Genomic DNA, 16190 nt, shown 5'->3' with positions numbered 1-16190 from the left:
TGGGGGCACAATGTTAGCTATCCCTGGCCTACCAGATTCCAGAGTTTGCTGTAAACAATGAACTTTTAAACCCACTAAAATGAAGCTTTTTTTAGTGCCAACAAAGGGCTTGTAATCTGTACCCACTGCTCCCAAAGATCTTATTAGTACTAGAGTCAAATAACAGGCAAAAGGTTCAGTCCCTTCCATGAAGGCAAAAAGGATAATGGTATAGTGGTGTTAGCTTTGGACCAGGTTCAAATCCCAGCTCAGCCATAGATCTCACTGAATAGTCCTAGGCAAACTGCTCGCTCTCTCTCTCTCTCTCTCTCTCTCTCTCTCTCTCTCTTTCTCTTTCACCCTCTCTCTCTCTCTCTCTCCCTCTCTCTCTCTCTCACACACACCCCTAGCCTTCCCCAACTACTATAAATAACAGGCTGTAATTATAAAGCAATCTTGTCATTCCTTCTAGCCAGAGAATCCTAGAGTCTCTAGTTATTTGGAGGAGGTCTAGAGATTTCTGACCATAAAGAACATTGAGAACTAGAACTACAATACCTATGATTCTGGGGGGTGGGGTTAGAATGGCATGCAATGTAGATATGCTCATTATGTTACTATTAGGATAAAATCTGTCCTGTCTTTCAGTCAAAGACATCTCAAGGTGGATAACATTAAAAGCAATCATGTAATCATTAAAAGGACATCAGCATAAAATCACAAGGGGCACAATAAAAAGACCGAGTCAATAATATTAAAATTAGCAGGACAGCCAACAAAAAAACAGTTTCCCTTCTATTATTAGTAGTAGTAGTAGTAGTAGTAGCAGCAGCAGCAGCAGTATACTGCCCTTCATCCATAGATCTCAGGGCAGTTCACAGCATACTAATACAGGATAAGACAAAATACATAATAAAAACAAGAACAGAACAATAACCCCCCTCCCCTTCTAGCCCAAATGTGTGTTGGAAGAATCAGGTCTTTGCAGCTAGCTGTAAGCAGGCCCAGTGTGTTAGCAGGCGACATCCTTGGGCAGCTACTAAGAGCCTGTTGATGATGATGCCACTCTCCAGGACCCCCTTTTTCCAGCTCTCAAACTAGCACTGAGTGGTAATTAGTGTAATTGCCCTCAATGCTGTGGAGGGATGGGACATGACCTCAGAGCATTGTGGGCAATTACAATTATGGCAGCTGCCTGTAGGGTGGCCAGGTCTCCTACCTTACAGAGGGACAGCCGTCTATTTTAAGGGCTGTCAGAGGAAATATCTGGCCTAAGTCCTGTTTAAAGCTAAAGGGAGAGGGGGAGGGGGAGCTGGCAGGGAGGGGCACCATTGTGTCCCTGACCTCTCAGCAGCAGTCACTGCCTCTTTTCAGGAGGGGGCGGAGGGCAATCTGGCACTCTGCCCTCATTTGTTGTCTGTTTTGAGGATACATAAACAGTCACCCCAGTGTTAATCAGAATGCCAACTTCCTCCTCCTCCAGGAAGCCTTCCCATCCACCCCTGTGTCTGGTGGGAAATCATGGCGGGGGCGGGGGGGGTTGCTGACTGTAAGGAAGAGGAGGGAGGAGACCCCACCACCATAGCTGCCAAGTATCCCGTATCTGCCGGGAAAACCCCTTTTTTCTTACCGTTTCCCGGCGGCCTCCCGTTTAGCGAAAAATCCCGGTATTGTCCCTTAAATCGGGATACTTGGCAGCTATGAAGGAGAATGCAATTGTTAGCAACCCTAATTACCCGGCCATTTTTCTGGTGCCGCTTGCCCTTCTATGGGCATCAGAAAATGGCGGCGCCGGCGCCGGAAGTCGCTTTTAAGTGTTTTCGGTCATGCGCGGAAGCGACTTCCGGCACTGGCGCCGCCATTTTCTGGTGCCCATAGAAGGGCGAAGCGCCACCGGAAGTTGCGTCACGCAACTTCCGGTCATGCGCGCGCTGCCGATCCCGGATATTTACGACCCGGACTTGGCAGGTATGCCCACCACCACCACTTCTGTGAAGCAGCTGTGAAGAGAAGCAGAGTGCTCCAGGGTGGGCTACCTAAGCAAACTTAAAGGGCTCGTCCTTCTTCTGTTTGTGGATTTCAAGTCACAGCTTCAAAGGTTTCTTCAAAGGTCCTGCTATTTTCTCCGGGAAACCCCACGATTTAGTGCTGAATCAAAAAGTCAGGTTTTCTGCGGATTGAAGTTTGTTCCAATTCGCTGGTAAACAGTGCGGTTTCCCAGGGGAAGTGGCACGACAAACAACAACAACACACTATTGGACCCGTGACTAGAAATCATGGGACAAACGGAAGTGTGAGTGAGTCCTGAGAAGCCCCTGTATCACATACCTGTCATTGTGTACCTCCAATGGAAGTATGGTACAGCTTTCAGCATTAATGTGACTGCCTTGGCAGGTTTGCATGGAAGGAGGTAGTCCTTAAGGTATGCTGCCTGGTCCCAAACTGTTTAGTGCTGGAGTGAGGAACCTTTTGCAACCTGAGGTCCAAACTCCCTTATGGGCAACCTCCTGGGGGCCACATGGCAAGGATGGGCAGGGCCAGAGAAAGAAGTGGGCAGAGCAACAGGTCTGACTCTTAGCTTTGTACAGTCAAAGCCAAAGGTTTCTACCTACAACCACATCCTGCACATCTCTCTCCATCAGTGCAAGTATACTCCAGCCAGGGTGGGGGTGGGACAACTAAAGCAGGTGTGGGGAACCTTTGTCCCTCCAGGGCCTACCATCCCAGGCCATTTGCTGGGGCTGATGGGAGCTGCAGTTTAACAATATTTGGGAGAGTCACAGGTTCCAGATCTCCACACTAATGGAAGGCACAGAGCAAAGCCATTTAAGGGTGCAGCCTGGAAAGGAGTATGGTTGGATAAGAGTCCAAAGGGAGAAACAGAGAGGCCTAGAGGACTGCTTTCAAGCTGAGGTTCCAAAACCCTGGTTTAGGGCCCTAAAGGTTTGAAGCTAGCACTGGATTTGGCTGGGAATTCAAATAATATGTTGGTATAATATTCAATTTACACTGCTTCTGAGCCCTGTTGTATCCCTCTGAAGCAAGAGAGGTTTGGGGGGGGGGTGCTTTTGATTCCTAACATAACAACAACAACAACAACAACAACAACAACAACAACAACAACAACAAGGTAATAAGCACCCTTCCCACAAAACTTTGCTCTTTTCATTGATTTTGAATATGAAACATTCATCACCCTAACAAGAGCAAAAGGCCACATTTTGAAGCTGAAAAGCTTTCATCGCCTCTACAAATACCAAACTTTGTACGGGAAAACTTGAATCTGAAAACCAGGGACGGTAGGCACATTGAATGAACATGGCCAAGTGGGGGACCTTCAGTTTCAATGGGCCTACGCCAAGTAAAACTTAGTTGACTACAGATGCTTAGCAAAGTTGGCCCCATTTCTCAGTTTAATCTTTGCTGTTTTCCAAGATGCCAGGCAAAGAAGCAAGCCATGGGAAAACTTTTTTCACCAGGAAAATGGGCCCCCTCCAGCGCCAACTGCGCCAGGGGGAATACGGAATGTTCCAGTTTTCCCCCATGTTTGAAAGTGACTTTATCCAGGTAAGCCCCTGGGAGGTTTGGTGCGGGTGTAGGAGGCAGGAATCTAAACAGGTACAAAGGAGAGGTGGAGGCCAGCAAGGCTAGGTAGATGATTTCATTCCTAAAATGATAGGTTCCTGGGACTCAAATCTGCCTTAAAGTTCTGCTCTTGGTTAGTGTATCATTATTCCAAGGGGAGCCAACATGGCACCCTGCAGAGGCATACCCTCCAACTCCCGGTAAGAAAAATCCGGGATCAGCAGCGGCGCAGCACCGGAAGTCGCTTCTACGCATGTCTGGACATGCGTAGAAGCAACTTCCGGTGCCGCTCTGCCCGATTTCCGGTGCCCAGACATGGGCAGAGCAGCACCCGAAATCGGTTCTGCGCATGTCCAGACATGTGCAGAAGGAGCCTCCCTGGCAGGTAGGAAATCCGGGGGATTTACGGGATTTTTCTCTATTCGGGATAACAGCGGGAAATGGGTTTAAATACAGGGGTTTCCCACGAAAAACGGGAGACTTGGCAGGTATGTGCAGAGGTTGTTGGACTACAACTCACCTCAGCTCCAGCCAGCATGGCCGATGATGATTGGTGTTGTACTCCAACATCTGGAGGGCACCAGGTTGGCTACCCCTGAATTATTATCTACACATCACAGATTAGATGTGATTGGTTGTTTGGGATTAGTTCAAGCCTGCATAATTTGTGACGCATCAGGCAAATGCAGCTCACCAGCAATACCATAGACACTTGGGAACGTTCTACCATTTTTTCTCTTCCAAGCTACCAGCGCATGTCTGTTGATGAATTTTGAGACAATTATGTTAAATGCCAACTTGTCAGATTCAACACTTGTACCCTTTGGGATTAAGTCATTCATATATATATATATCAGCCTTCATAGCTGGAGGAATGTCAGAAGGAAATTATATTCAGTTTATATATTCACCAAATTCTCCACAAATACATGGAGTTCAATCCGGACTTAGTTGCACTTAGGTCTCACTGAAATCTCATATGAAATACATATGATACTGTAAGGGTGATATTTAACTAACTTTTACTCAGAGTACACCCACTGAAATGAATGGATTTAAGTTAGTCATGTTCATTAATTACAGTGGATAAGAACATAAAAAGAGCTTACTGGATTAGGCCAGTGGCCCATCTAGCACAATATCCTGTTCTCACAGTGGACAACCAGTTGCCTGTGGGAAGCCTGAAGTGCTTTTTTGTCTGTTCTGAATCTAGACTGAGTAAAAATTAGTTGAATATCACCCAAAGAAAATAAAATTTTAAAGGGCAGGCAGCAAAGTACAGTACATGTAATTTCCACTGTAAGTTAGTCCCTCTCCAAACACAAACACTAGCAATAAGGATTCATCCAGCCTTCCCTAACCCAGTGCCCTCTAAATGTTTTTTTACTGCAACTCCCATCAGCCCCACCAACAGCATGGCTAACCATCTGAGATTATTGCAATTGTGTTACAAAACATCTAGAGGGCACCAAGTTGGGGGAGGCTGGTTGAGATACCATCCATTTTTTAGAAGGTGGTAAACTGTCTGTTAAGTCTATCTTGTACCCTCAGATCAGCAAACAAGGTGGCCCAGTTGAGATTCACAACCAGGAGCATATTGTGACTCTTGGCATTACCTCTACAAGCCCCGTCCTGCTGATCCCAAACGTGCTGCTCCTGGCAAGGCCCATTGCCCCATCTGAAGAGCACACTACAAAGGCGAAAGGCATCTTCCACCGTCACCCACCACCAAGATATGAGCTAACCAGGTGAGTCTTTCTGCAGTGGCATCAGGGGCATGCCTAGGTGACAATATTCCATGCTCAGTGAATTTCCATAGCACATCACAGGAAGCAAGGGAAGTGTGGAGCTAAATTTGAGTCACAGGTCTCTATGGCTCAGACCTGGAACCTATATTCACCTGTTCTGGTTGTTCTGTATTTGCCCAAATGGCTTTAGTAGGAACTGTGTCCTCATCACCAGCAAACCTGTGGCTGAATTGGAGGATAGTATGGGAATGCCTCCCTGCTTGAAATGCCAACAGCCATGTGCTTTGAGGATGATTGTTTCTGTAAAAGGTTGGTGGCAAAAATTCCAGTTATTGTACTAGCATGATTTTAACATGAAAAAGATGGTGGCGAAAGCAGACTCTTCTTCTCCCTGTACAGTTCAAGCACTGGAGGTTTGTTGTTCCTAGTACTTTTGCTTTGTTGGTGAAATCACAGATGAGTGAAGAGTAAGCCCTGGGTTCCTGCCTATCCTTTTAGCAGCTGAGAAACCAACTCCGGAGTAAGGCTAATTTGAAGGGGGAAATTGACATTTGCATCCTAGTGCAAATTCTGTGAAGATAACTCCATGAAATCACACAGCATTGGGCTTTTCAAAATGTGTATGAGCAAGCTTAGTATTTCAAACTACTAGTCCACATGATTCATCCACCCATGCTATTAAAGATACAAATGAATAAATTTGAAAGAGTACACATAGAAACATAGGAAGTCGCTTTGTAAAGATTCACATCAACGGTCCATCTAGCCCAATATTGTTGATATTGACTGGCACCAGCTCTCCGGGGTTTCAGACAGAAAACACTCCCAGCCCTGCCTGGAGATGACCCAGGATTGAACCTGGGGCCTTCTGCAAGCCAAGCAGATGCTCTGCTGCTGAGCTACTGAGACAGAGCATCTGCTTTTTTACGGATTAACTTTCATTGCTTTCTTCCTTACAGATGATCATTTCAGTGGTGCAGAACAGTAAGCTGCAGTTTTTAAAGCCTTAACTGTTCCCAATCTCACTCCCTCAACACACACACCTATGCAGGTTATTCCCTTTGCGTTACGTCAAGATCAGCATCCACAATGCAGAGAAAAAGCAGTTGCGGTTCAAGCTGGTGAGTGGCCGCACCTTCTATCTCCAGCTGTGTGAGTCAGACAAGCGAGGTGATCTCTTTGATGCCTGGGTCAGGATTGTCCAAATGCTGCGGCCGCCCTCCGAAGAAAACCTCGATGAACATCCGAAGAAGAAGAAAGGGAAGAAGCCTAAAAGCCCGAAACACAGTTCGTCAGCTCCATCACTGCCTCTCAAAGGCAAAGTGAAGAACGCTCTCAAGGTCAGTAAGCTCTGGCCCCTGGGAATTGGTGGGGAACAGAATGGGAAGAAGAGGGAAATGAAGCAGGTCTTATATATCTGGGTTTCATCCTGGGGAAGAGTGGGTTAAGGATAAGCCCTGTACCTGTGCCTGAGGTGGGACATCAAGGACTTCAAAGCCCAACCTCCTACTGCCTAGCTGGTGGTTTAGAGAACTGGAACAATATCTGTACATGGAGGGTGGGAGAGGTTTGGAGCTGAAAGTCATGACTCTGGTCATCTTACTCCCTGGCTGAATGCCCCATTCTCCATTTCCCCAGAGCTCATCTCCTAAACATGCATCTTCAGGAAAGCGCAATTGGAATATTCATACTGCCACCAAAATGGCCAGTGCCCAGGAATTTGAGACCAAGAAAACATGTGAGCCGATCATATCTTCAGACAGCTCGGGCAGCCTCCAGCCTTTAACACCAGCAGTGCCTTCCAGATCAGAAAACACACTCACAAAGGATCCTCAACTGCCTCTAGAGGCCCAGGAGCTGGCTGAGAAGTCAGAAAAGGAGGACGCTGAATTGAGCCCCAACCAGAAGAGCGAGAAAAGTGGCTCCCAGACTAAGAGGTATCAAGAGGGATAGCTTGCATGGCCCCAGGTGGGAGTTCATTGCTGGGAAAGTTGTGCAATCTTGCATACTTCTCCAGACCAGTCCTACCATTGGGAAGAGTAAGGCAGTGGCTTCTGAGAATTGGGTGTGGGCTGCAGAACTTTGTCCTTTGCCTCAGGCAGAAAAATGTATTGGGCTTACCTTGCTCAGAAAATACTGTGGAGGATTCTGGGGAAGTTGCTCTTGTTGCATGGGGGATATACTACTTCCATGGTCTCCCTTCCTCAATCATTAACATGATGATTGAAGTCATTCCATTATGGGCATTCTGATGGCCTCCAGATGACAGTAGACTCCATCCCCCAGCCCAGATTGTCTGGAACCACAGAGCATCAGGATTCCCAGCCCACACCCTGCCTGAGGAGGCTGAAATTTTGAAGGACCCAGCAACCTCCCAAAAAACCCACCCTAGCTCTGGACCTGCCACTATCACCCTTGAGGTGCCAGAAGCAGAGAACACACTGAAGCTCAGCATGTACACTATTTAATTACAAGGGAGAGGGCTTTCCCCTACCCTCCTCAATTACAGAATCCCCTCCAAAAAGATGCTCCCCAGGTGCCTATGTTGCAACCCTTTCAGCAGAAACTTCCAAGTTTTACCTTATCCTTAACCATGCTCAACTTAAAAATGTTAAGGAAAAGAACTGTATCAAGTTTATGTAACAAAAAAATAATTTTATCCCACTCATAAAAATAAGGGTAAAAATATTAAAGCAAGCATTCTTATCACCTTTATAAAGCCCATTAAAGCATATGGAAATGAGTGTTCCTTAATAACAATTTGGTCAAAAGCTTTTCAACAGAGCCTTCTTCAGTGACCTGATATTTGCTTAGGCTTTGATGTAGAGGAACTTCATTCCTAAAATGAGAACAAGTTGAATCTAAATTCAAGACACTTACCTCCCCTCAATTTCTCATTTTAGTGTATCATCAGGAAATAATAATAATGTTGGGAGACATCAATAAGCCATAAAAGAGCAGAGCTGTGTGCTCTTTTCAGAGCCAGGCAAAAGCATTTCTGTTCACCCAGGGATTATAAACTGTTACAGCTTGGTCTTGTTATTGTCACTTTTTTTAAAAAAGAGGTTTGCATTATTATATTGCTGCTGATTATGTTATTATATAAATGGATTGTGTGCCAGCCTGCAATCCAAATAGGTTGGTGATATTTAAATGTTTCAAACAAACAAACAAAGGGCTCATCCACACTTCCATTTGCACCGTGCTTTCTATTCACAGGTCTTCACCTTAAAGAGCACTTTTGCTTTTGCTCCACCACTGCCCCTTTGAAAACCTGCTCTTTAACGGCGAATAGGAACAAACAGCAATTCCGGTTTTCCACAGATTGCTGTTTGCTCTGATTCAGAGGTAAAGAGCAAGTTTTCATGAGGAAAGCATCAAGGCAAAAAAAAAAAAGCAAGCACTCAGACTTGGTGCTTTTTAAAGCTTTATAGTGTGGGACTGTGCCTAGACACAAAAGGAAGTATGGATGAGGCCAAATACTCCAGAGGAAGAGGCAAGCAGTGGTATGAACTGCAGATCAGTATCCTGCTGAGTTACCAGGAAGAAGCATGGTAGCCAAGTCTAATATAAAGCTCTTCAGTCTCCATCTGATAACTCCTGGTAAAGTATCTTTGATTGAACAGCTCCTTCACCAGGCCCTTGCAAATTCAGCTACCGATGGGCAGTGCCCTAGCTGCTCCAGCTCACCACACACTGGACCTGCTTTCACAGCTCAGATACAGCTGGACAGCGGACAGCTCCCTGGCTAATCCTGGTCTCCTTGCTCAAATACCCTGTTTCTCCTAAAATAAGACATACCCATAAAATAAGCCATAGCAGGATTTCTAAGCATTTGCGCAATATAAGCCATACCCCGAAAATAAGACATAGTGATAGGCGCAGTTCAGGAGGGCCCCAAGGAAGAGGCAAGGCTGGACGCATAATAAAAAATAAGACATCCCCTGAAAATAAGCCACTGTGGTTTTTTTTTTAGAGGAAAAATAAATATAAGACGGTGTCTTATTTTCGGAGAAACACGGTATCTAGTCATGCTGCTTGGGTCTTCCCCTCAGAGTTTGGGGTTGGTGAAGTTGGACATAAGAGTGGTGGGATGCAAGATATGGTGGTGCCCTGACACAGGTGAGTGTCCTGAAACACTTAAAGGTGGAGGGATGGAGAGCTTGGCAGCTCAGCGGTAGCAGATGGAGTAGTTCTGACCTCAAATCTTTTAAAGCTTGAATAAGGTACAGTACAAATAGAAAATCAACAGTAAGTTCATTCGATTTCTCTTTCTATCTCAGGTTAACATGGAGACGTGGCTCAACTGCATTTTTTTTTTTACTGTCACATGCACAATCTTATGTTAAATATTTGTGGCAGAGAGGAGAGAGAGAGCGCTTTGGGCAACTGTACAGGAGTGCATGCATGTTTGTGCATCTTATTTCACTGTGCAGACAGTTAGAAATTGGGGGATGGTCTTATGGAGTCAAACAACATGGGTTTCTAATGAGGGGCACTATTTTTATTTCAGAAAATCTGACATAAAAAGCCATCGAAGCAGCTCAGGAGAGAAAGGTAGGAGAGATGTCTGCACCATTGAACAATATCTCACTTCTCTGTGACTTCCCCACCTACCCAACCCCAGTGCAAACACATAAAAAAGACTGCCTGGGCAACAGCCACCACATATGGTCAGAGCAAAGAGAGGACCAGGCTTTGGGAAGGAGGTGAGAGGCTCTGGCAGGGTCCTAGAGTCCTCACATCTCCTTCACAAAGCTGGGAAAGGACTAACTAGGCTTTAGGAATGAGGCAGGATGATTCTAGGACCCCATCAGAACTCTTATGCATCCTTCCCAAAGCCCAGCACCTTGCTCACCTTGGGAAGACAGTGCAAGGGCTGAGAGGATAGCATCAAATGATGCTGAAGGCTGCAAAAAAAAAAAGGCCTTGAGGGCCGCATGCAGCTCACATTTTGCTCAGTTTCCGCTGATGTGCCAACTGCAGCCTCTTCTAGAGAAAGCTCATCTTGCCACAGTTTCTATTTTATTTTTTAATTCATTTAGAGCAGGCATCCCCAAACTTCGGCCCTCCAGATGTTTTGGACTACAATTCCCATCTTCCCCAACCACTGGTTCTGTTAGCTAGGGATCATGGGAGTTGTAGGCCAAAACATCTGGAGGGCCGCAGTTTGGGGATGCCTGATTTAGAGCATTTGTACCCCACTCTTCATCCAAAAAGGCTCCCAGGGTGGCTCCTATAAAGTCATTTAAATGGCTTACCGGTACATACAATCAATTAGTCATTGCCTGCAAGCTTGCACTCTCTGTATTTTTATTTATTTATTTTTATTTTTTATTTAAAAAAACCTGACGGAGAGGAGGAAGAGGAGAAAAATTCAGGCCCCATTTCTTAACTAGTAGTTCTTTTAACACAGAAACAGTGCAGGGGCAGGAGGTTTCTGCTGGTCTTTCAGCAGAGCTGATGGAATGAGTCCTACTTCCCATCTCTTCCGCTGATGGAATGGCTGCTGCCAGCTGACAACTAAGGGAGAAAGGAGGCCTGACAGAGCTGGTATTCCAGCACATACTTTGGTTGATTTAAGACTAGAGTACTGTAATGTGCTTTATGTGGAGCTGCCCTTGAAATATATTCAGAAACTGCATAGGCACACAGGAAGCTGCTGTATACCAAGGCAGTCTATTGATCCATCTAGCTCAATCTCTCCAGGGTTTCTTTCCCAGTCCTACCTGGAGATACTAAGGACTGAACCAGGGACATTTCACATGTGTGGAAATGTGCTCTGTCACTGAGCTACATTCATTTAAGCAGTGCAAGTTTTTTTAAAACAAAAACAAAAACCAATAACCAGCTTGTGAAAGAAAAATCTCTGCCCATTAGCTAACACACTAGATTCCAGAACACCCTGTTTGTCCACTATGCTATACAAATGCAATACTGCAGCAGCATTTTAAACATATATTTAAACTCGCTCCCTACCCACTCTGAGAAGACTGCATTAACCCCTCTGCTCTGTCACGGGCTTCTGGTCCTGCAACAATCTGTCTGTTTCTCCCTGAGCCGTATATCCATTCTTCCTTTCCCCCATTTATCCTCTGCCTCCGTGCCTTTCTCTTCCATATTTGTTCCTTTTTTTAGCAGAAATGGCCCAAGGCATTTTGGTGTCTGAGGCAGAAAATCAAAATGGCACCTCTCGTAATGAAAATAATTGGCAATTTTCTCCCCCTTAATGGTGCTCCAAAAGCTGCTGCCTCGCCCTGCCTAATGGGAGAGCTAGCCCCGCTTTATAGCAGCCTTCATCTTTCCTGCCTCCCCTCCACATGCCTACCTTCCTTAACGTGCAATGATCAGCACTTCTCACCCAAGTATCATTTGCTTCCAGACCCAAACAAAGGATCTGTGCACTACCACGAAAAGCTCTCAATGGCCTGGGCCCTGCCTGCGTTAAATAAATTCTTCTTCCATGTGTCCATGCTGCCCCTGGACATGAGAACCTTCCCAGTCCCCCCCCCCCAATTTTCTGAAATAAAGCCTGTGAAGAAGCAGAAAGGTACTTTGCAGGAGGAGAACGTCCACTTTGGAACTTCCCACTCAGAGGAGCATGCCCAGGGGCTTCATAGCTGGGCTTTCAGAGACATGTTCATCTCTCCAACTTTGAAAAGACACTGTGGTAGCTCTTACTGGGTTGGCCCTCTGCAATTTTATTATTTATGTATTTTATTTATCACATTGATAACTGTTTTTCACCAAGGAACTCAAGGTGGCAGGCATAGTTCTCTTCCCCACAATAAGCCTGTGACGTAGGTTAGACTGAGAGACTGACTGTGACTGGGCCAAGGCCACCCAGTGAGCTTCATGGCTTAGTGGGGATTTGAACGCTGGTCTCCTAGGTCCTAGTTCAACACTCTAAGCCAGGCATCCCCAAACTGCGGCCCTCCAGATGTTTTGGCCTACAACTCCCATGATCCTTAGCTAACAGGACCAGTGGTCAGGGAAGATGGGAATTGTAGTCCAAAACATCTGGAGGGCCCAAGTTTGGGGATGCCTGCTCTAAGCAACACACCATTCTGGCTCTCTATTAAGTGTACTTCTAGGCTGCATGTTTTCTAAGCTTTTTTTTTCAAGGCTCTGATTGCAATTACTTACACACACACACACACACACACACACACAGAGCACAGCTAGCATTCCCCAAGTAGTGCACAATGCAATTTAAATGCCACAACCCATTAAAGCAACAATATGCAAAACAAAAGCAATCACAATTAAAAGAAGTGTTAAAAACCACCAGCAGCAAGTCATAAAAACAGCATTTTAAAAAAAACTAGAATAATTTTTAAGAATTTCTAAACACCTGGGGAAATAATATTTTTTTAAAGCCCTTCGTGTAGCATTAAAAGAAACCCCCATAATGAGGGCATTAAGCCCAGCCTTTCCCTGAGTGACTGGGAGCAAGACAGCCTAGAAATGGTTCGCACCCATCCCCCCTTGTCGTCCATTTAGTCTTTATCTTAATGAAGAAGAAGAAAAGCAACACATTGGCAGAGCACAGGCCTTCCCCTCCACACACACCCCACCCCATTTTTTTGCACCCAAGGTCCAAGGTCAATCAAGGGCAGCTTTGGCTAAAGGCTCTTGAACAGGCATCCCCAAACTGCGGCCCTCCAGATGTTTTGACCTACAACTCCCATGATCCCTAGCTAACAGGACCAGTGGTCAGGGATGATGGGAATTGTAGTCCAAAACATCTGGAGGGCCGGAATTTGGGGGTGCCTGCTCTTGAATGTGAATGGGTCCTTCCTTGAAAAAAGAGAGAGGGTACTTGCCAGTCAGAGAGAATCAGAGCAAGCTTCTCCTCATTCTTTGTCTCAGGGGCTCAATGCTAGTCATGGGCAGGGTCAGAGCAAAAAAAAAAGTAGGGTCCTCCCCCAGCTGCAGGGCAGAGGGAGAGAAAGTGAACAATAGGGCTGTTCCACCATCTTTGCTGAGAGGCCGGCTGCCTTTGGTCCTCCCCCAGCTGCCACCTACCACCAGCCAGTCCATCAGGTTACCTGAACTATAATAATTATTCATTTGTTCTTTTACACCCCACCTTTCTTCCAATGAGCTCAAGTTGGCTCTCCCCCTCCCCATATTATCCCCCATGAGGTAGATTAAGCTGAGAGGTGGTGATTTGAATATTTATCAGCCATTAATTCCTGCTGGTAATTAAAAGAACTGTAACTTTAAGAACTGGTGCCTGAGATAGTTTCTAGACAGCCTGTTTGTTGAGCAATCATCCTGATTTGTTTGCAGGGAGATTAGACAATGTTGGCTATTTAATGAGCATTTATTATCATTTGTTTGTAGGGAGGTTAGATGGCATTGCATAAAAATAATAAAAGTTATTATTATACATTTTCCTTATCACAAAAAATCTGAACTTTTTGGGGAAGTGGGTTTGTTCCACAAGACCTCCCAATCAACTAAAATTGCACAATCCAATTTTGCTGGTATGTGATTGAATCTCACCCAAACATAGCCACAGCCTAGAAGCACCCTGAGCTTGCATTTCTCCTCTCCTGCACACCCTTCGCCCTCCCCATCCCTTTTTCCTTATATGTCTCACTTCTGGTATTGTAAGTGACTGCGAGAAACCTATTTGACTAAATGATCATGGTATAAAAACACTTTACATGCATAAGTATATCACTTCCCTCCTCTTCCACATGTATCCATCTCTCACACAATATGCTTTTGTCCACCCGGACATCATCACCCCACCATCAGTCCTATCCATTCACCCCTCAGCCTCCTCTGGCTCAGTCCTGCACCTGACTTTCAGTACTTTGGTTTTTCATCAGGCAGGAAGCCGAGCAAAATTGTCTCCCTCATCAGATCCTGCTCCTGGGGAAGCACAAGGAAGGACAAACGGAGTTCAAGGGCCCGGGCCAGAGCAAGGAAACGCAGGGGGGAGTGAAACCAGAAGCTAGAACTAAGAGGTGACAAGAAGAACTATAGAGGTTGGAGACTGAAGGAGAAATTACTGAATGACGAGAAAATAAAACAAAAGGCTCAAGAATTGCTAAAGGAATTCTTTGAAATTAACATGGCACAAAATACGGATATTAGAATAATATGGGACACCAGTAAGGCCTTCATATGAGGATATTATATCCAACAAAATATATTACAAAAAAGAATTAGAGAAGCAAAGTTAAATCAAATTAGACAAGAAATTGAAAGGAATGAGAAAACATTAGCAAAATCTCCCAAAGATAAAATAGCAAACCAAAATATTAAATGATTACAATTACAACTCTCAGCATTATTAAATAAGAGAACAATGTTTTATGGATGAGGCAAAAAAATTTTGAATTAGCCATTAAGCCCGGGAAATTGCTGGCATGGCAACTAAAAAAGAAACAGAAGGAAATGCAAATTAATAAACTATTACAAAATGGGAAACTAATAGATACTGAAGAGGATATAACCAAATCTTTCCTAGATTATTTTAGAAACCTCTATAAGGCAGTGCCAGAGGCTGAGCATGAAATTATAAATTATTTCCAAGGGAAATAAATCCCTAAAATCAATGAAGGAAAGGTAGACCAACTTAATGCACCAATTACTAGAATGGAATTGCATCAAGTAATTTCAGATCTGAAATTGGGCAAATCGCCAGGCCCAGATGGTCTCTCGTCAATGCATTACAAAATATTAGAGGAGATTATAGCTATACCATTCCAAAATATGATGAATAAAATTATGCAGGACAGAAAGACCCCGGAGACTTGGCAGGATGCAACATAATGCTGATCCATAAACAAGGTTCCCCCCATGAGTCAGTAAGGAGTTATAGACCAATATCATTGTTAAACAATGATTACAAAATATTTATGGGAATCTTGGCCAATAGATTAAAATTACATCTAAAAGATAAGATATATCAAGACCAATTGGGGTTCTTACCAAATAGACATATGAAAATCAATGTGAGAGTTGTAACTGATTTAACTGAATATCTGGAATTAAAACTTAGCAAAAAAAAAAAGCTGCTTTCATACTAATAGACACAGAGAAAGCTTTTGACAACCTCTCTTGGGTTTTTTTACAGAAAGTTTTGGATGAATCTAAGATGGGAGAAAGGTACACCAGAGGTATAAAAGTGATATATCAGAAACAACAAGCCTGTCTCATAATTAATGGAGGGAAGTCAAAACATTTCTCAATCGAAAAAGGGACTAGACAATGCGGCCCCCTATCTCCTCTTCTATTTATATTAACCCTGGAGGTTCGAAATTTGGAACTGAGAACAAGAAATAAGAGGAATTACAATTGGCAAAAAGGAATTTAAGCTGAGGGCCTTTGCAGATGACATAATTTTAACATTGGAAGATCTTGGAAAAAGTATTCCTAAAGCAATAGACAAAATAGCCGAATTTGGTAATGTCTCTGGTTTCAAGTTAAATAAAACTAAAACTAAAATCATGGTTAAAATATGCTGGAACAAGGGCAAAAAGATTTACAAACTGAGTCAGGTCTACAAACTGTGAAAAAAGCAAAGTATTTTGGTATTGATATAACAATGAGAAATCTTAATCTATTTGATAATAATTATTTAAAAAATGGAAAGAAGTGAAGAGAAATTTAGAGACATGGAATAGGTTGAAACTATCATTTTTAGCTAGAATCTCTATAATCAAAATGAATATTTTACCTAAGATGTTGTATCTTTTTCAAATGTTACCAATAATTGAAAGAGTATCATGTTTTGAAGACTGGAGGAAGGATTTGTTAAGATTCATTTGGCAGGGCAAGAAACCATGTATAAAATATAAATTATTAACGGACAAGAAAGAAAGAGGGAGTCTTGCCCCGCCAAATCTGAGACTATAT

General features: G+C 44.1%; 1 protein-coding gene across 1 annotated transcript; it reads left to right on the top strand.

The window, feature by feature from the left end:
* The first annotated feature begins 2334 nt into the window (after positions 1–2334).
* On the top strand, positions 2335–14271 carry LOC132593101 (Golgi-associated RAB2 interactor protein 3-like). Its single transcript, XM_060282099.1, has 6 exons — positions 2335–2357; positions 3435–3546; positions 5116–5312; positions 6364–6652; positions 6951–7249; positions 14160–14271. Exons 1-6 carry the CDS (start codon positions 2335–2337, stop codon positions 14269–14271), a joined length of 1032 nt encoding a protein of 343 aa, XP_060138082.1.
* The last annotated feature ends 1919 nt before the right edge of the window (positions 14272–16190 follow it).

This window comes from Zootoca vivipara, chromosome 13 (genome assembly GCF_963506605.1).
Source record: "Zootoca vivipara chromosome 13, rZooViv1.1, whole genome shotgun sequence".
In the NCBI taxonomy this organism is placed as follows: domain Eukaryota; kingdom Metazoa; phylum Chordata; class Lepidosauria; order Squamata; family Lacertidae; genus Zootoca; species Zootoca vivipara.
This window is presented reverse-complemented; position numbering and strand designations above follow the sequence as displayed.

Excerpts from the sequence above, each read along its gene's own strand:
- LOC132593101 (XM_060282099.1), top strand. The coding sequence starts at position 2,335 with ATGGTACAGCTTTCAGCATTAAT. Across the intron at positions 2,358-3,434 it reads GTACAGCTTTCAGCATTAAT|CCATGGGAAAACTTTTTTCA; the intron begins GTGACTGCCTTG and ends CAAAGAAGCAAG. Across the intron at positions 3,547-5,115 it reads TTGAAAGTGACTTTATCCAG|ATCAGCAAACAAGGTGGCCC; the intron begins GTAAGCCCCTGG and ends TTGTACCCTCAG.